This window comes from Tursiops truncatus, chromosome 21 (genome assembly GCF_011762595.2).
Source record: "Tursiops truncatus isolate mTurTru1 chromosome 21, mTurTru1.mat.Y, whole genome shotgun sequence".
In the NCBI taxonomy this organism is placed as follows: Eukaryota; Metazoa; Chordata; class Mammalia; order Artiodactyla; family Delphinidae; genus Tursiops; species Tursiops truncatus.
In genome coordinates this window covers 23557172-23577575 of record NC_047054.1, presented here as the reverse complement: position 1 = coordinate 23577575, position 20404 = coordinate 23557172, and the positions used below count along the sequence as shown (strand labels likewise).

Genomic DNA, 20404 nt, shown 5'->3' with positions numbered 1-20404 from the left:
CGGGAGGCAGCGGGGGAGGGGCTCAGGCCACCATGGACGACAAGGCGTTCACCAAGGAGCTGGACCAGTGGGTCGAGCAGCTGAACGAGTGTAAACAACTGAACGAGAACCAGGTGCGGACGCTGTGCGAAAAGGTAAGAGAGAAAAGGGGCGAGATGCGGGCGGGGACCCCGTTCCTCCTCCTCCCCCTCCTCTTTCTGCCCTCCCCCCACCCCCTCCCGGAATGCCTGCCCTGTGTCCGGCGCGCCGGTCCGGGGACCCGCAGGGCTGCGTCTCCGGTTTGGGCATCCTTCCCCGGGTGGGGTCGGGCCCTTCCAGGACCCCCGGGAACCCAGCCCACGATCCGGACCGGACGTTCCTGGTCCTGGCCTGTGGGGTCCGGGGTAGGTGGGCGGGGGCATTGTGGCACCCGGAATCCACGCCCTGAGTGTGATTGGGGTCGCCAACGCTATTGTGGGGGGATTGCTGACACCCCAGCATTTCCCGTGCGGACTAGCCATCCCGGCGCTTTAGCTGGCCGGCAGATGAATCTCGTGCGGTCTCAAAATTGAAAATGCACCGAAAACGAACCTGGGTGTTGTGACTATCAACGCGCTCTGTAATACACCCAGGCTTTTTCTCAGGTGACTCGGGCCCATCAAAAATCAGTAAATTGGTATGCGTGAAGCATTTGTTTGTAGAGAGGTGGGTGTGATGACAGACTGTGATTTTTAAAATAGAACTTGACTTTAGTTGAGACAGATGGTGACTGGTCTTCACGTTGAGAGGCTCTTTGGAAGCAAAAAATTGTTGATTTTCAGAAACAAGACGGCAAGTCTTAAGTTTGGCAACAGTGCTTGCCTGAAATGTTTAATGGGGTATGTGTTTTTCGTGCAGGTTAGCACTTTTCAGAAAGTTATTACTATTATATGGAAGTTTTTTTTATTTCCAGAAAGTAATAAAATATGCAGGTGGTTTACTGTTTACAGTTGCTGTTGATAGTGTGATCCGAGACAACTTTCTGAATTCTGTGTGCATTGTTTTCTTAACCACTGTAATTATTTCGGACTTTCCATCTTTTCTCATTCATCTTTTATGTAGTTTGGACTAAATAATTTTTATGTAAGAAGGTTCCATGTGAAGGAGTAACGAAGTTGTTTATTTTTTAATGTTTTTGGGTTTTGGGGGAGGGGGTTTAAGCCAAAATCCGTAAGACTTTCTTTATAATTGTGTTTGGAAGTCAGGATGCCTCAGAAAAGCACTAAAGAAAGAAAGATTTTGTCATTATTATTTATAGGGTACCCTTAAAATTAAGCATATTAGGAATGGAGGAGTAATAGCTAATATTAAGTAGTTAGAATAGTGTTTTTTAACTACGTGTAATGTTGCTTAGCGTCTTTATGTATTAAATAACTTTTTTTGAAGTATAGTTAATTTACAATGTGTTAGTTTCAAGTATACAACAAAGTGATTCAGTTTTTTTTTTGAATTTTATTTTATTTATTTTTTTATACAGCAGGTTCTTATTAGTCATCCATTTTATACATATTACTGTATACATATTAATCCCAATCGCCCAATTCCTCACACCACCACACTCCCCACCCCCCCACCCCTACCGCTTTGCGCCCGTGGTGTCCATACGTTTGTTCTCTACATCTGTGTCTCAATTTCTGCCCTGCAAACTGGTTCATCTGTACCATTTCTCTAGGTTCCACATATATGCGTTAATATACAATATTTGTTTTTCTGACGTACTTCACTTTGTATGACAGTCTTTAGATGCATCCACGTCTCTACAAATGACCCATTTTCGTTCCTTTTTATGGCTGAGTAATATTCCATTGTATATATGTACCACATCTTTATCCATTCATCTGTCGATGGGCATTTAGGTTGCTTCCATGACCTGGCTATTGTAAATAGTGCTACAATGAACATGGGGGTGCATGTGTCTTTTTGAATTATGGCTTTCTCTGGGTATATGCCCAGTAGTGGGATTGCTGGGTCATATGGTAGCTCTATTTTTAGTTTTTTAAGGAACCTCCATACTGTTCTCCATAGTAGCTATCAATTTACATTGCCACCAACAGTGCAAGAGGGTTCCCTTTTCTCCACACCCTCTCCAGCATTTGCTGTTTGTAGATTTTCTGATGATGCCCATTCTTACTGGTGTGAGGTGATACCTCATTGTAGTGTTGATTTGCATTTCTCTAATGATTAGTGATGTTGAGCAGCTTTTCATGTGCTTCTTGGCCATCTGTATGTCTTCTTTGGAGAAATGTCTGTTCAGGTCTTCTGCCCATTTTTGGATTGGGTTGTTTTTTTAATATTGAGCTGCATGAGCTGTTTATATTTTGGAGATTAATCCTTTGTCCATTGATTCGTTTGCAAATATTTTCTCCCATTCTGAGGGTTGTCTTTTCGTCTTGTTTATGGTTTCCTTTGCTGTGCAGAAGCTCTTAAGTTTGATTAGGTCCCATTTGTTTATTTTTATTTTTATTTCCCTTACTTTATGAGGTGGATCAAAAAAGATCTTGCTGTGATTTATGTCAAAGAGTGTTCTTCCTATGTTTTCCTCTAAGAGTTTTATAATGTCCGGTCTTACATTTAGGTCTCTAATCCATTTTGAGTTTATTTCTGTGTATGGTGTTAGGGAATGTTCTAACTTCATTCTTTTACATGTAGCTGCCCAGTTTTCCCAGCACCACTTATTGAAGAGACTATCTTTTCTCCACTGTATATTCTTGCCTCCTTTGTCATAGATTAGTTGACCATAGGTGTGTGAGTTTATCTCTGGACTTTCTATCTTGTTCCATTGATCTATGTTTCTGTTTTTGTGCCAGTACCATATTGTCTTGATTACTGTAGCTTTGTAGTATATATAGTCTGAAGTCAGGGAGTCTGATTCCTCCAGCTCCACTTTTTTCCCTCACGACTGCTTTGACTATTTGGGGTCTTTTGTGTCTCCATACAAATTTTAAGATTTTTTGGTTCTAGTTCTGTAAAAAAATGCGATTGGTAATTTGATAGGGATTGCATTGAATCTGTAGATTGCTTTGGGACAAATATCAACAATATTGATTCTTCCAATCCAAGAACATGGTGTATCTCTCCATCTGTTGGTATCATCTTTAATTTCTTTCATCACTGTCTTATAGTTTTCTGTATACAGGTGTTTTGTCTCCCTAGGTAGGTTTATTCCTAGGTATTTTATTCTTTTTGTTGCAGTGGTAAATGGGAGTGTTTCCTTAATTTCTCTTTCAGAGTTTTCAGCATTAGTGTATAGGGATGCAAGAGATTTCTGTGCATTAATTTTGTATCCTGCAACTTTACCAAATTCATTGATTAGCTGTAGTAGTTTTCTGGTGGCATCTTTAGGATTCTCTATGTATAGTATCATGTCATCTGCAAACAGTGACAGTTTTACTTCTTCTTTTCCAATTTGTATTCCTTTTATTTCTTTTTCTTCTCTGATTGCTGTGGCTAGGACTTCCAAAACTATGTTGAATAATAGTGATGAGAGTGGACATCCTTGTCTTTTTCCTGATCTTAGAGAAAGTGCTTTCAGTTTTTCACCATTGAGAATGATGTTTGCTGTGGGTTTGTCGTATCTGGCCTTTATTATGTTGAGGTAGGTTCCCTCTGTGCCCACTTTCTGGAGAGTTTTTATCATAAATGGGTGTTGAATTTTGTCAAAAGCTTTTACTGCATCTATTGAGATCATATGGTTTTTATTCTTCAGTTTGTTAATATAGTGTATCACATTGATTGATTTGTGTATATTGAAGAACTCTTGCATCCCTGGGATAAATCCCACTTGATCATGGTGTATGATCCTTTTAATCTGTTGTTGGATTCTGTTTGCTAGTATTTTGTTGAGGATTTTTGCATCTATATTCATGAGTGATATTGGTCTGTAATTTTCTTTTTTCGTAGTATCTTTGTCTGGTTCTGGTATCAGGGTGAGGGTGGCCTCATAGAATGAGTTTGGGAGTGTTCCTATGCAAATTTTTGGAAGAGTTTGAGAAGGATGGGTATTAGCTCCTCTCTAAATGATTGATAGAATTCACCTGTGAAGCCATCTAGTCCTGGACTTTTATTTGTTGCAAGATTTTTAATCACAGTGTCAGTTTCATTACTTGTGATTGGTCTGTTCATATTTTCTGTTTCTTCCTTGTTCAGTCTCAGAAGGTTATACCTTTCTAAGAATTTGTCCATTTCTTCCAGCTTGTCCATTTTATTGGCGTAGAGTTGTTTATAGTAGTCTCCTAGGATGCTTTGTATTTCTGTGGTGTCTGTTATAACTTCTCCTTTTTCATTTCTAATTTTATTGATTTGAGTCCTCTCTCTTTTTCTTGATGAATCTGGCTAATGGTTTATCAATTTTGTTTATCTTCTCAAAGAACCAGCTTTTAGTTTTATTGATCTTTGCTATTGTTTTCTTTGTTTCTATTACATTTATTTCTACTCTGATCTTGATGATTTCTTTCCTTCTGCTGACTTTGGGTTTTGTTTGTTCTTCTTTCTCTAGTTTCTTTAGGTGTAAGGTTAGATTGCTTATTTGAGATTTTTTTTTGTTTCTTGAGGTAGGCTTGTACTGCTGTAAACTTCCCTCTTAGAACTGCTTTTGCTGCATCCGATCAGTTTTGGATCGTCGTGTTTTCATTGTCATTTGTCTCTAGGTATTTTTAAATTTCGTCTTTGATTTCTTCACTGATCTCTTAGTTATTTAGTAACATTGTTTAGCCTCCATGTGTTTGTGTTTTTTACGTTTTTTTCCCTGTAATTCATTTCTAATCTCATAGCGTTGTGGTCAGAAAAGATGCTTGATATGACTTCAATTTTCTTAAATTGACTGAGGCTTGATTTGTGACCCAAGATGTGATCTATCCTGGAGAATGTTCCGTGTGCACTTGAGAAGAAAGTGTAATCTGCTGTTTTTGGATGGAATGTCCTATAAATATCAATTAAATTTATCTGGTCTATTGTGTCATTTAAAGCTTCTGTTTCGTTATTTTCATTTTGGATGATCTGTCCCTTTATGTAAGTGAGGTGTTAAAGTCCCCCAGTATTACTGTCTTACTGTTGATTTCCTCTTTTTTTTTTTTTCTCGGTATGCGGGCCTGTCACTGTTGTGGCCTCTCCCGCTGTGGAGCACAGGCTCCAGCGGCCATGGCTCACGGACCCAGCCGCTCCGCGGCATGTGGGATCTTCCCAGACCGGGGCACGAACCTGTGTCCCCTGCATCGGCAGGTGGACTGTCAACCACTGCGCCACCAGGGAAGCCCTGATTTCCTCTTTTATGGCTATTAGCATTTGCCTTATGTACTGAGATGCTTTCTGTGTTGGATGCATATATATTTATAATTGTTATATCTTCTTTTTGCATTGATCCTTTGATCTTTTTGTGGTGTCCTTCCTTGTCTCTTGTAACGTTCTTTATTTTAAAGTCTATTTTATCTGATATGAGTATTGCTATTTCAGCTTTCCTTTGATTTCCATTTGCATGGAATATCTTTTTCCATCCCCTCACTTTCAGTCTGTTTGTGTCCCTAGGTCTGAAGTGGGTCTCTTGTAGACAGCATATATATGGGTCTTGTTTTTGTATCCATTCAGCAAGCCTGTGTCTTTTGGTTGGAGCATTTAATCCATTCACGTTTAAGGTAATTATCAATATGCATGTTCCTATGACCATTTTCTTAATTGTTTTGGGTTTGTTTTTGTAGGTCCTTTTCTTCTCTTGTGTTTCCCACTTAGAGAAGTTCCTTTAGCATTTGCTGTAGAGCTGGTTTGGTGGTGCTGAATTCTCTTAGCTTTTGCCTATCTGTAAAGCTTTTCATTTCTCCATCAAATCTGAATGAGATCCTTGCCAGGTAGAGTAATCTTGGTTGTAGGTTCTTCCCTTTCATCACTTTAAGTATATCATGCCACTCCCTTTTGGCTTGTAGTAGAGTTTCTGCTGAGAAATCAGCTGTTAACCTTATGGGAGTTCCCTTGTATGTTATTCGTTGTTTTTCCCTTGTTGCTTTTAATAATTTTTCTTTGTCTTTAATTTTTGTCAGTTTGATTACTACGTGTCTTGGCGTGTTTCTACTTGGGTTTATCTTGTATGGGACTCGCTGCGCTTCCTGGACTTGGGTGGCTATTTCCTTTCCCATGTTGGGGAAGTTTTCGACTGTAATCTCTTCAAATATTTTCTTGGGTCCTTTCTCTCTCTCTTCTCCTTCTGGGAGCACTATAATGTGAATGTTGTTGCGTTTAATGTCGTCCCAGTGGTCTCTTAGGCTGTCTTCATTTCTTTTCATTCTTTTTTTTTATTCTGTTCTGCAGCAGTGAATTCCACCATTCTGTCTTCCAGGTCACTTATTCGTTCTTCTACCTCAGTTATTCTGCTATTGATTCCTTCTAGTGTAGTTTTCATTTCAGTTATTGTATTGTTCATCTCTGTTTGTTCTTTAATTCTTCTAGGTCTTTGTTAAACATTTCTTGCATCTTCTCGATCTTTGCCTCCATTCTTTTTCAGAGGTCCTGGATCATCTTCACTATCATTATTCTGAATTCTTTTTCTGGAAGGTTGCCTATCTCCACTTCATTTAGTTGTTTTTCTGGGGTTTTATCTTGTTCCTTCATCTGGTACATAGCCCTCTGTCTTTTCATCTTGTCTTTCTGTGAGTGTGGTTTTTGTTCCACAGGCTGCAGGATTGTAGTTCTTCTTGCTTCTGCTGTCTGCCCTCTGGTGGATGAGGCTATCTAAGAGGCTTGTGCAAGTTTCCTGATGGGAGGGACTGGTGGTGGGTAGAGCTGGGTGTTGCTCTGGTGGGCAGAGCTCAGTAAAACTTTAATCTGCTTGTCTGCTGATGGGTGGGGCTGGGTTCCCTCCTTGTTGGTTGTTTGGCCTGAGGCAACCCAACACTGGAGCCTACCTGGGCTCTTTGGTGGGGCTAATGGTGGACTCTGGGAGGGCTCACACCAAGGAGCACTTCCCAGAAACTCTGCTGCCAGTTTCCTTGTCCTCACAGCCACAGCCACCCCCCACCACTGCAGGAGACCCTCTAACACTAGCAGGGAGGTCTGGTTCAGTCTCCCCTGGGGTCACTGCTCCTTCCCCTGTGTCCCGTTGCGCACACTACTTTGTGTGTGCCCTCCAAGAGTGGAGTCTCTGTTTCCCCCAGTCCTGTGAAAGTCCTGCAGTCAAATCTCGCTAGCCTTCAAAGTCTGATTCCCTAGGAATTCCTCCTCCCGTTGCCGGACCCCCAGCTTCGGAAGCCTGACATGGGGCTCAGAACCTTCACTCCAGTGGGTGGACCTCTGTGGTATAAATGTTCTCCAGTCTGTGAGTCACCCACTCAGCAGTTATAGGATTTGATTCTGCTGTGATTACACCCCTCCTACCATCTCATTGTGGCTTCTCCTTTGTCTTTGGATGTGGGGTATATTTTTTGGTGAGTTCCAGTGTCTTCCTGTCGATGATTGTCCCGCAGCTAGGTGTGATTCTGGTGTTCTCGCAAGAGGGAGTGAGAGCTCGTCCTTCTACTCCACCATCTTGGTTCAGGACCAGGTGATTCAGTTTTACATATATATATATATTCTTTTTCAGATTCTCTCTTGTATTAAAGTTATTACAAGATATTGAGTATAGTTCCCTGTGCTGTACAGTAGGCCCTTGTTGTTCATCTATTTTATATATAGTAGTGTGTATATGTTAATCCCAAACTCCTAATTTATCCCCCCCCATCCACTTTGGTAACCATAACTTTGTTTTCTGTGTCTGTGAGTCTATTAAATAACTATATGTTGACTCAAGAGGATTTAGTTCTGTAAATAGAACTGCCAAGCAAATGGTATTTTTGTGTTTCTGAAACAAATTGTTTACTTACCGCTTCAAATCGACATTCAGTTTTCTTGCATGATAAACTATAACTTCATGTCTTAGAATATATGTTTTAACTCGATCTCTCAGGCTCTAGTGTCAGGTGAAATATCCAATTCTGAAATTAGCTGAGTCAGTTAACCTCACTGTGAACAGTAGATGTAGACTTGAAGTTATGGGCAAAGTTGGTAGTTGAATTGGTTTTACCTTTGACTCTCTAATAATTTTAAGATGTCTTCCTGGAGAAGAATGTTGTACCCCTGCTCAGTCACACTTGAGCCTTAATCACTTGAGCAAGCTTTCTGAATTTGCCCAGAGAGATTCTTTTAACTTCAGCTCCTAAATAAATTGGACTGCCCATCTCTAGGACCTCTGAGGTATATTTCAGCTGGTATCTTACCCACTTCTTTCTTTGTATACTTGTACTTTGCCACTAAGCATGATTTTTTTAAGTGAAAATCTCCTGTCATTCATCTTTGTCCTCCACCCCTTTGATGAGGTTGCCGACGGGCTGGAGAAGAGTGACGGTAGCCCTTCCTTGCTACCCCCCTGAGCAGTGCTTCGTGCGGCAGCCCCCTTCTAGCAGCTGTGGTGAACCTCTGTGGTGTATATTTTCTGTCTTCTAGCGTTAGTCTGAAGTTCCATTTCATTTCCCTACCTCTACCCGCCTTTTTCCTGCCAAGTGCAGTGTTTGTTTATAGCAAACTCTAGTAGGCAGCCTGAGTTCAAACCCTGGCTCCACAGCTTGATGGCTGCCAGTCTCTGCACCTCTGACTCCTTATCTAAGACAGGGATTATCGTACTTGCTGATCTCCTGGAGCGGTTGTATTAAGATACTACTGGTGTAAAGTCCTGACCAGAAATTAGCAATGAGTATTAAATGAAGAAAAGCTAAAAATAAAAGTAGCTATTTTATCTTGTTTTAAATGTCATCCTATTTTCTTTTGGAAAAAGATGCAAAATAAGTAGAAGTGTTGATATGACTTCTCTGTGGAGAATGTACTTCAAAAGAGGTTTTCTATAGAGTGGTTCTAGAACTCTGAAAAATGCAGTTTCATTATATCTTTTTAAAATTTTATTATTTTTTTTTTTGGCTGCGTTGCGTCCTCGTTGCTGCGCGCGGGCTTTCTCTAGTTGCGGTGAGCGGGGGCTACTCTTTGTCACGGTACACAGGCTTCTCATTACAGTGGCTTCTCTTGTTGCAGAGCACAGGCCCTAGAGCACACAGTCTTCAGTAGTTGTGGCACGTGGCCTCAGTAGTTGTGGCTCGAGGACTCTAGAGCGCACGCTCAGTAGTTGCGGCGCACGGGCTTAGTTGCTCTGTGACATGTGGGATCTTCCCGGACCAGGGCTCGAACCCGTGTCCCCTGCATTGGGGGCAGGCATATAGAAAAAATGTGAGAGACAATAAAAAGTCAAACCTAATTGTAAATATCATCTTTTTGTTTAATTCTTTGTGACTAGATTTTAGGTTTTTTTTTTTAAGTAACATGATTTTTTTGGAGTCTGTTAGAAATACTATTCTATAGAAAGGTACATCGTTGTGAGGGTGATTTCTCCCTCAAAATTAAATTCCTATTCTAACTCAGATTGCCTAAAACGTGAAGGAGTCAGCTGAAATTAAGACCAAAGTGGTACTGGAAAAAGCCCTGTTTTGAGTAGTGGCAAAAATAAAACCCATCCTAATGCCAATTGGAGAACAGCTACAAAAAATATGGGTATGAATGATATGGTATGTCGGCCTTCAAGGTTAATTTCTGTCTAGAGAAAAACTGTTTGCATAAAATAGTTAAGGCATGTCTTCCAAGAAGGCGATTAGCTCTTAACATGAACTTAAATTAGCAGTCCAGCTTTGGAGCTGATTGCACATTTGACTGTCTTACGTGTGTAGAGAGATTGCTTCTGCCGTTTGTTTCTGCAGCAGCAGTATGCACAGTGATTTAGAAAGAGAGTGTGCCTGGAGAGCCGGTCTGGCACTGCCAAGGACATTCTGTGGCTAGAACTTTTTTTTTTTTTTTTTTTTTTTGGCGGTATGCGGGCCTCTCACCTAGATAGCTCGTCTCTTTCTACTATAACAAAGAATGACATGATTACAGTGGAATATGAGGTTAAAACCCAATTTTACTGACTGAACAAATCATCATGTTCCGTGCTTCTCTAAGCCAACCTTTCATAGCAGACAGGTAAAGTAACTAAAGCAAACTAGACTAACATGAACTACTGCTAATGACTAGAAAACAGACCTTTTAAAATCAATTCATCATTTCTCGACTTTACGTATGATGTGTAAAATCATGTTCATAGATAGAAAAAATGAAGATACTTTATAAACGTTTCACATGGAGTAGTTTTATTTGCAACATGTGCCTTTTATTCTACTTTGAAGATCTTGCAGAAAGTTTTCTTTCAGTGTTTTTTTCAGGACAAATGCTCTGAAGGACTTGGTGAATGAAGTCCTCTTTGATGAAAGGAAACCAGAATACCAGAAATTGAAGATAAAATTAATGCCAAAACAATCACTGCACTTTAGACTATGTAGACTATATTTCTGAACTTAGATTTTCTAAGAAAAATGGCATTAAAATCACTGTCATCTTCAAAGAAGGCTAAGTCAGAGCTGCAACAGCATTTCACATTTAGTTTTGGGGTTTTCCTCATGTATATATATATATATATATTTTTTTAATATTTATTTATTTATTTGGTTGCACCGGGTCTTAGTTGCAGCACACGGGATCTTTAGTTGCAGCACACGGGATCTTTAGTTGCGGCATGCGGGATCTAGTTCCCTGACCAGGGATCGAACCTGGGCCCCCTGCATTGGGAGCCCGGATTCTTAACCACTGGACCACCAGGGAAGTTCCTCCTCATATTCTTTTCTGTTTGTTTGTTTTTGCGGTACGCGGGCCTCTCACTGTTGTGGCCTCTCCCGTTGCGGAGCACAGGCTCCGGACGCGCAGACTCAGCGGCCATGGCTCACGGGCCCAGCTGCTCCGTGGAATGTGGGATCCTCCCGGACCGGGGCACGAACCCGTGTCCCCTGCACTGGCAGGCGGACTCTCAACCACTGCACCACCAGGGAAGCCCGCTCCTCATATTCTTAAATTGAGATGTAATTCACATACTATAAAAGTCGCCCTATAAAGTGTACAGTTCCGTGGTTTTAGTATATTCATAAAGTTTTGCAACCATCTCCATATAATTGCAGAACATTTTCATCACCCCAGAAAAAAAAACCCCTGCCCACTAGCAGTCACTCCTCATTCTCCCTTCCCCCCATCCCCTGGCAGCCACTGATTTACTTTCTGTCTCTATGGATTTGCCTGTTCTAGACATTGTATATGAATGGAATCATGTAATACGTAATGTTTTGTGTCTGGCTGGAGATTCTTCCATGCTGAGCATGTGTCAGTACTTCATTCCTTTTTGTGGCTGAATAAAATTCCCTTATATGAATACGGCACTGTGGTGGTTTTCATAATTAAGTTATTGCCATCTGGAATTTGTTTTGAAGTTTAAAAAGTTATTTTTTTCAGATTGAAAAAGTAATACATATTTGTTTTTTAAAAATTTGAACATCTCAGAAATGTAGGGGAAAAGCAAATGCTCTCCACTGTTGCACCCACCTTCCCTGTCCACTACCATCCTGCCTCAGAGGCAAACATTAGATAGTTTTCCAGGCCTTGTTCTCTGTGTGCAAAAAACATGGGTTTTGGGGGGTAGGGAGGATGTTTGTGGTGTATTGTTTTCATTAAAGTGGGATCACAGTTATACTGAAATCTTTTTTTTTAACCAAACAATCTGTCTTGGCCTGTGTACATACATATAGTTCATTCTTTCTTAATTTCAACAGACCATATGATTTATTCTTGTGTTTCCAAGCTTGACATTGCCTGGCATACAGACTCTTGACTGTGGTTGAACTGAACGAAAAGGTTTATTTCTTTGTATTGAAAAAAAAAAAGGTCAGTTCTCATTTATGGAAGAACCTTGTAACTGTAGGAGGACAGGCCACCCTACTTACATTAACCTAGCCCTGTAGGATTTGGAACTTCATTTAATCTCATCTGTTTTGGAGATCACTCTGTTCTATGGCTTTCTTTAGATGAATTTGCCTAGGAGTAAGAGGTAGACTCTAATGTTTTATAGCAGATTATTTATGTGTACATAGAGGGGAAAGAAAATAACTTGTATACTGGCTCTGCCAACACCAAATACGGTAGCCCTTTGGGATCATGGCTCTGGCAGTGGGCACCAGCACAAAGCTAAAAATAGAATGCCACCTGTTGAGAAGCTGGGGAGACTTGACATTTATATGTTCTGCATTCTTAAAATGTGGGTAGAGGAAAAATAAAGCATTATATGTGAATGTCATTCCCAAAGCTTTATTTTTCTCAGTTCTTTTCCTAAGATAGATTTGACTTTATAGCAACAAGAAAGAATTTGTTTTAAATGGGTGAGAAAGGAAGCAAGTTTGAATGGATAGGTATACAGCGACGCGTTAAACTTGCTGGTATACTGTTAAGCTTTATGCCTGGAGGTGTCTGTGCCGGGTGGCGTTTACCATCACCACAGTCCTTCACTTCACAGTTTAAACTTGGTCTTGTCAGAGTCTTAGAGATAATTAAACTTTGGGTGCTAAGTCACATTAAAAAGCACTCGTGAGAATTATATATAGAATTACACGGTGTACAGAAAAGAGTGTAGCAGTCCTAAGACCACTGTATGTAGAAAGGCCTCATTTCAAGGTTGTCTGGTGTCTGGAAACTTGGATTTGGGGAGGCTTCCCACCATCCCCTGTTAAGCGTGGCTCGCTGTGCCTAAACTGTTTATGCAAACAGTGTGATTTATGCAACACGTGCTGTGCTTTTGAAGTCTGGAAGTTTGGTACATGCTAGGCAGGGGGTATCCATGTGACCAGCTCCCCTTTACAAATCCTGGGCACAGAGCCTCTAATGAGCTTCCCCGTGACTGACGGATTTCACATGTGTAGCTTCAGCTTGCTGCTGCAGGTGTTAGGCTCACTCTCTGCAGCTCCACTGGGAGAGGACTCTGGAGGCTTGCGCTCGATTTACTCAGGGCTGTGCCGCATGTGCCCTTTTTTGCTGATTTTGCTTTTTTGCTGTAATAAATCATAGCCATGAGTACGACTACGTGCTGAGTTGTGTGGACCTTCTTTTATGAATCACCACCAAACCTGGGGCTGGTCTTGGGGACTCCAGACACACAAGGGTTTTTACACTGAGAATTCCAAGTATCAGATGAACTGTATACTTACTTCTGCCAGTCCAGCACATTCTTTCCTTGAAGGCAAGCCAGAGTGATCTCACAGTAAGATCACTTTACAATAAAGGGTGTTAGCTATAAATCAAGTGTTTAGAAACATCAGGAATCTGTACAGTAAAGATAAAAATATTGGAGGGGGGCTGGCTCTGGCCTGACAAAGTACTTCACTGTTATGTAGATAAAAGCTTAGGAAGTATTATGGTAAAGCAAACACACACACACACACACACACACACACACACACACACACACTGTAAATCACATATCTTAACCCATCCTCATAGTTTTATAAAACCTGTGCTGGGTTAAGATAACCATATATCCTTAAAAGAACAATTGTGGGACTTCCCTGGTGGCGCGGTGGTTAAGAATCCACCTGCCGGGGCTTCCCTGGTGGCGCAGTGGTTGAGAGTCTGCCTGCCGATGCAGGGGACAGGGGTTCGTGCCCCGGTCCGGGAAGATCCCACGTGCCGCGGAGCAGCTGGGCCCGTGAGCCATGGCCACTGAGCCTGTGCGTCCGGAGCCTGTGCTCCGCAACGGGAGAGGCCACAACAGTGAGAGGCCTGCGTACCGCAAAAAAAAAAAAAAAAAAGAATCCACCTGCCAATGCAGGGGACATGGGTTCAAGCTCTGGTCTGGGAAGATCCCACATGCCACAGAGCAACTAAGCCCGTGCGCCACAACTACTGAGCCCATGTGCCACAACTACTGAAGCCCACATGCCTAGAGCCTGTGCTCCGCAAGAGAAGCCCGCGCACAGCAATGAAGAGTAGCCCCCCGCTCACCGCAACTAGAGAAAGCCTGCCTGCAGCAACAAAGACCCAACGCAGCCAAAAATAAATAAATTTTTTTTAATTGAATTGGATAATATTTACATTTTGGGGCTTTTTATTTCTATATTTAAAGTGAGACCGTAATGATAATGTTCGTATATGAAGCAGGTTTCCTTTTTAGAGTTGGAACCATCGGCTGAGTATTTTTTTTTTAATTAATAATCACAAAAATAGACATCGGGTCCAATTGAACTCTCTAATGACTTATGCTCTTCAGTTTGATTTTTTTTCTGAACAAAATTGGGAAGCTATCTTATGAATAAACTTGGTAAAAATGCTGTTTCATTTGTGATCTCGGACATTTCTGGCCGTTTGCCAGACCTTTAAGGAGACGCTTGATAATCTCTAAAATTTCCTTCAGTTCTAATCGGAATTACACCTTGTAGCAGCTCTGCCCTCATTCTCGCCCCATCCCAGTGACTGATTGGGCAGCAGGGAGCATGTGTCTCAGCTGGCCAGTGAGAATTCTGGGAAAACTTTGTGAGATGGATAGACTAGACTGGAATGTGCCCTTTGGCCTTTTGCCCCTTCTTGCTGAGTAAGATACCAGATGCAGTGCCTACAGATGCATCATCATTTTATGACCATGAGATGGTGATTCTGTTTACTAAGGATGGCAGAGAAGGTGAAGGGAAAGAGTCTGCTGCCCCAGTGGTCCTTGAGAAGCTGCACCAACCCAGCGCTGCCTATGTCCAGGCTTCTTGTTACATGAGAAAAATAAACCCACAGTTTAGGTCTTCTCTTCCCCCCTGAGAAGAAGATACTTCAGTAACATGATGATAATAAAATAATGTATTTTGCCACACAGCTAAGAATCAACCCTTAGAGAATTTGAATTTGGAAAAGCATAGCTATTTCCATATTACACATGTGGAAGGTAAGACTTCACATTTTAGAGAGACACAGACTCACAGATACCTAGTCTCAGTGAAGAAACTGAAGTGTATATAGGTCTTAGGGTTACACAGTTAGATTTCAAATGGGAGAACTCATTTTTCTGGAAGACTTCTGCACATATCTCATTCTAACTAATTATAGGCAAAGAGAAGAAAAATATGGACTACACTGTTCATAACTCTTGGGAAGTTTACCAGGCTAACTTAAGCAGAAATGTCATTTGCCAGAAGAATGTTTAGTAGCCTAGAATCAGAAGGCAAGCTGGAGAACCAAGCTTGGAAATTTTGCAGAAATTAAAGAGAGATTGGAGCCGCAGTCAAAATCATACCATAGAAACGATTTAGAACGCTGGAGAGAACACCTGTGTGGGAGTAGAACTTGCCATTGTCTCTACTGCTTAGAGTCACTTCAGGTTAAAAGTCTGGGCTAGGTGCATCCAGTTGGCATAGATGAACCTGGAGGTAGACTGACTTTCTTTGTGATTCTAACAGTGTGTATACAGACTTTCGTTGGGATTTTGTTTTACGTATTCTAACATCAGTGTTTTGGATTGGTGTAATAGGACGAAATAGTCACTGAAAGCAAGTTGAGGTGAATGATACATGTCTTTGTAGTAATGTGAACCGACCTACCCTTATCTTTCATCTTACATCTTACATGTAGGTCAACAGAACAGATGCATTAATATAATGATTTCCAAGCTTTTTAGTCTCGTGACCCCTTTTTACTCTTAAAACTTAAGGAGATCAGTATAGTAAGTGAATAAAAGTTTTTCAACAAAACTTCATAGTGTCACTATTACAAGTTTGGGAACTAATAAAGCCATCAATGTAGACAATCTCCCTACCTAGACTTAAAAATTAACTTTTTGATTTAAAATACAGAAAATATAACTTTACATTTTAAGTCAACTGTTATAAAAATAGTTTAAAACCTTCTTTCATTTAACAGTTTAAACAATGAAGGCTAATTCAGAGCTTTATATTCTCAAATGCTTTCATATAAATAGTCTTCTTGGGCCTCTCAAAAATGTGACCTCTTAATTAGGATTGACTGAATCAATTATTTTTGAGGCGTATTGTAACTTATTCTACAAATATCTTTATACTACAGATGTCAGTATTATTGTTATCCTGTGTGCTGTAAATATTTCCCCAGGCATTTTTCTTTTATCTCTTTCTGTAAACAGAAGTTTTTATTTTGTTTGGTTTGAGCTCATCAAAGCCAGCGTGTTTGAGGTGGAGAGTTTACCTGTTCTTTTTATCTCTGGTGCCTGGCCTATACTAGACACCTGACAGATGTGACATGGATACATGAACCTTACTCTTCAGGAATACTTTGATATGTCACGTGATTGCGGTGTATGGTGCACATCAGAGCGAATGGCTTATCAGCCTCCTAACTTGTCCTGTTTGGGAACTATATATTAAGGAATCTTTCCTCTGTTTTTGGTAATACTTCCTTTAGTAGGTTCTTTAAGCAGGGTGAGCTTGTTAAAAATTCTTAATGTTACATGACTTGAGGATTCTGTTTTAAATATTTCTGGAAAATGTTGGTTATTTGCTCCCATTTGACTTGAAAAACAAATTACTTGATGCTTGCTAAGCAGATGACATAGTGATTTTACTCACTTTTAAGCTTGTTGCCATGACTTTTTCCAGTTGTTAGTTCCATTGCAGAAGGTTATGTTGCTCTTGAAAGACCTCTCTGCTACTTGTTTTCTCAATCTTCAGCCATTATACTAGGATCCTTTTAACTTTGGGATTTGGCTTCTATAAATTGGTTTTTGGGTTTTTTCAGAGATTTTTTTCTTTTTTTAATGTGGACCATTACTAAAGTCTTTATTGAATTTGTTACAGTATTGCTTCTGTTTTATGTTTTTTATGGTTTTTTGGCCACAAGGCGTGTAGGATCTTAGCTCCCCAACCAGGGATTGAACCTGTACCCCGTGCATTGGAAAGGCGAGGTCTTTTAACTGCTGGACTGCCAGGGAAGTCCCTATAAATTGGTTTTTATATTAAGGACTTTTTGTCTTTAACCCCAGTTCATTAATGCTTTGGGCTTGACTTGAATGACTCTGCTGTGAAAGTTTGGTCCTGTGATCTGAACCAGCTATTTGAAGAACCTAACATGATCGTGTCTGAAAATTGTTAGAGCAGTTTTCTTGGTGTGGAACTCCTAGACAGTTTTTCTTGTTAAACAGGGGATCTTGTAGTTTTGTGACTTGCCTTTTTCATTTATATACCAGATACCCATTATATCAAATATACTTCTATAACATTCTTAATGTCTACTTAGTATTCCATTCTGTGGATGTTTCATATTTGTTTTCTTAACTATCCAGTGTACATTTATAGTTTCATTTTTCTTTTTCTTAAAAGCAATCATTCCTTTACTTATATCCATACATATTTATCTGATTTTATTCATAGTGTAGATGCCTAGAAGTGGAGTTGCTTGGTCCAATGTGTAACCATGTATCAGTTAGTGTTAGGTTTGGTTTGTGTAACAGAAAATCCAAAATAATAAAGGCTGAACCAAGGTTGCAGTTTGTATTTCTCCATGTACAGGAAAATCTGGAGATAGGCAGTCCAGGGGTGATAACTCCACTGAGGTATCAGGAAACCAGACATCTTGCTGTGTTAGTTTCCTGGGGCTGCTGTAACAAATTACCACTAACTGGGCGGCTTAAAACAACAGACATTTATCCCTCACGGCCCTGGGGGCTGGAAGTCCAAAACCTAGGTGTCAGCAGGGCCACGCACCCTCTGGAGGCTGTAAGAGAGAATCTGTTCCTTGCCTCTTCCAGAGTCTGGAGACTGCTGGCACTCCTGGCCACGTCACTTCAATCTGCCTCTCTCTTCACATGGACTTCTCTGTCCGTGTGTCTGTCTCAAAACTCCCTCTCCCTCTCTAATAAGGGTGTATGTAATTACATTTAGGGCCTATTGGGATAATCTAGGATAAGTGCCTCCCCCAAGATGCTTAATCACATCTTTTTCATACGAGGTAATATACACAGGTTCTGGTGATCGGGAAGGGAGCATCGCTTTGCAGTGTGTTTTGTCAGCCTGCCACACCTTCCAGCACTCTGCTTGCTCTTCCTAGGGAAGAGCAAGCCCCTCTTTGTGGTAGAGGTGGCTCCTGGAGTCCAGCCATCACATATACATTCTAGGAAACAGGATGGAGAGCGATGAAGGGCACATCCCCTTTTTAAGGAAACTTTCTGGTTCCCACATAACACTCCTTACATCATACAGACCAGAACTTAGTCTTACAGCCATTTGTGGTTGCATGAGAGGCTGGTGGGGCCTTTGGTAGGTAATTAGGTCATGAGGGTAAAGCCCTCATGAATGGAATTAGTGCCCCTTATCAGAAGAGACACTAGAGAGATGACCTCTCTCTCTTAATACCATGTGAAGAAGGCGTACACAGCAAGAAGGCGTCCCTCTGCAAACCAGGATGAGGGTCCTCACCAGGAATCGAATCAACCGGCACCTTGATCTTGGGTTTCTCAATCTTCAGAACTGTGAGGAATAAATTTCTGTTGTTTAAGCCACCTAGTCTGTTATTTGTTACGGCAGCCTGGACTAAGGCAGCTGGGAAATGTAGTTTTTCATCTCGGAGCATGGCTATCTGATTGAATACAATGAGTTTAATTATTGAGAAGGAAAGGGATAGTGGATATTGAGGTTAGGCAGTCTTTGCCTCGGATCAGTTTACATTTTGTTAGCTTTCCAGATATGTGCATTCCTGCCTATAGGGTATGAGAATAGGCATAGAAATCCCATGCCCCTTAGTTATTACCTCTCGGCCCTAGGCAACCCTAATCTTCTGTCTCTGTAGATTTGTCTGTTCTAAACAATTCACGTAAATGGAGTCATACAATACATGACCATTTGTGACTATCTTCTTTCACTTAATATGTTTTCAGAGTTATAGCATGTGTCAGGACGTCATTTCTTTTTCTTTTTATTATTAATAGTCCATTGAATGAATAATACCATTTTGTCTATTCATTAGTTAATGGACATTTAGGTGGTTTCCACTTTTTGGCTATTGTAATGCTGCCATGAACATGTGTAAACTTAAGTTTTCATTTCTCTTAAGTATGTATCTAGGGATGGAATTGCTGAATCACATGGTAATTCTATGTTTAACACCTTGAGGAACTGTCAGACTGTTTTCCACAGCAGTTGTACCATTTTAGATTTTCACCAACACTGTGTGAAAGTTCCAATTTCTCCACATCCTCAAAATCACTTGTAATTCTTTTTTATTTAGCCATCCTAGTAGGTGTAAAGTGGAATCTTGTTGTGGTTTTAGTTTTATGATTTTATAATACACATTCAGGTGGTTTTTTCCTCCAGATTTTCTTTTAATAGACAAGAAATGATGCCTTCAGATTTGTGATTGGAGCTTCCCTGGTGGCGCAGTGGTTGAGAGTCCGCCTGCCGATGCAGGGGACACGGGTTCGTGCCCTGGTCCAGGAAGATCCCACATGCCGCGGAGCGGCTGGGCCCGTGAGCCATGGCCGCTGAGCCTGCGTGTCCGGAGCCTGTGCTCCGCAATGGGAGAGGCCACAACAGTGAGAGGCCCGCGTACCGGAAAAAAAAAAAAAAAAAATTTGTGATAGAAGTTTTTTTTTAATTGTTGATTTCATTTTTTTTAACAGGCTAAGGAAATTTTAACAAAAGAATCAAATGTGCAAGAGGTCCGTTGTCCTGTTACCGTCTGTGGAGATGTGCATGGTCAATTCCATGATCTTATGGAACTCTTTAGAATCGGTGGGAAGTCACCAGATACAAACTATCTATTCATGGGTGACTATGTAGACAGAGGTTATTATTCTGTGGAGACTGTGACTCTTCTTGTGGCATTAAAGGTATGGTTAATGAAGTTTATTTATTTTTTTTTCAAGCTTTAATAGGCAAAAGGCAAGAGTGGTGGCATTGCATATCACATGTTCTAGTTTATGATCCATTCACTTTATAGCCCCTTAAAATAACACTTCATTTTACATCTTTTGAGAGAGAGACATGAAAAAGATACATTAAACCTCTCCTGCCTACTTCTGGTAAATTATTGTTGTAGGTAATCCATAGCTGAAGTCTTGGAATCATTTTTAGTCAACTTATCCCTCATATATAGTCAACTAATAAGTTTTTTAAAAATCCTTGCCTTGCAAAATCTGTTATTCCTGTCTTTCTGTTTTTACTATCATACGATGTATATCTTCATCGCTTCACACTTTAATTAGTGCAGTAGTGTGGTAGCTAATATTTCTGCCTCCAAGATCTGACCCCTCCAGATCCACCTTGCATATGCTGCCAGATTAAACCTCTCTCATTTAACATTCATCTTGTTACTTCACTGTTCCCAACTCTTCAGTGATTCTGTGTTACCTGCAGAATCGAGCTCACACTCCTTGGCTGGTCCTCTACTGTCTAGCCTGAATTTGCTGCTAGTAGTTGGTAGCATAAACTCTTTGCCTCAGATCAGAGTATTTCAGTGCTCTGGCTATCTCCAAATATTT

General features: G+C 40.7%; 1 protein-coding gene across 1 annotated transcript in view; it reads left to right on the top strand.

The window, feature by feature from the left end:
• PPP2CB (protein phosphatase 2 catalytic subunit beta) overlaps window positions 1-20404 on the top strand; it is a 30659-nt gene continuing 10255 nt past the window's right edge. The window contains exons 1-2 of the mRNA XM_033848904.2: window positions 1-134; window positions 19544-19753. Coding sequence (XP_033704795.1) covers window positions 33-134; window positions 19544-19753 — 312 coding nt within the window. The 5' untranslated portion in view covers window positions 1-32. The remainder of the gene's footprint in view (window positions 135-19543; window positions 19754-20404) is intronic.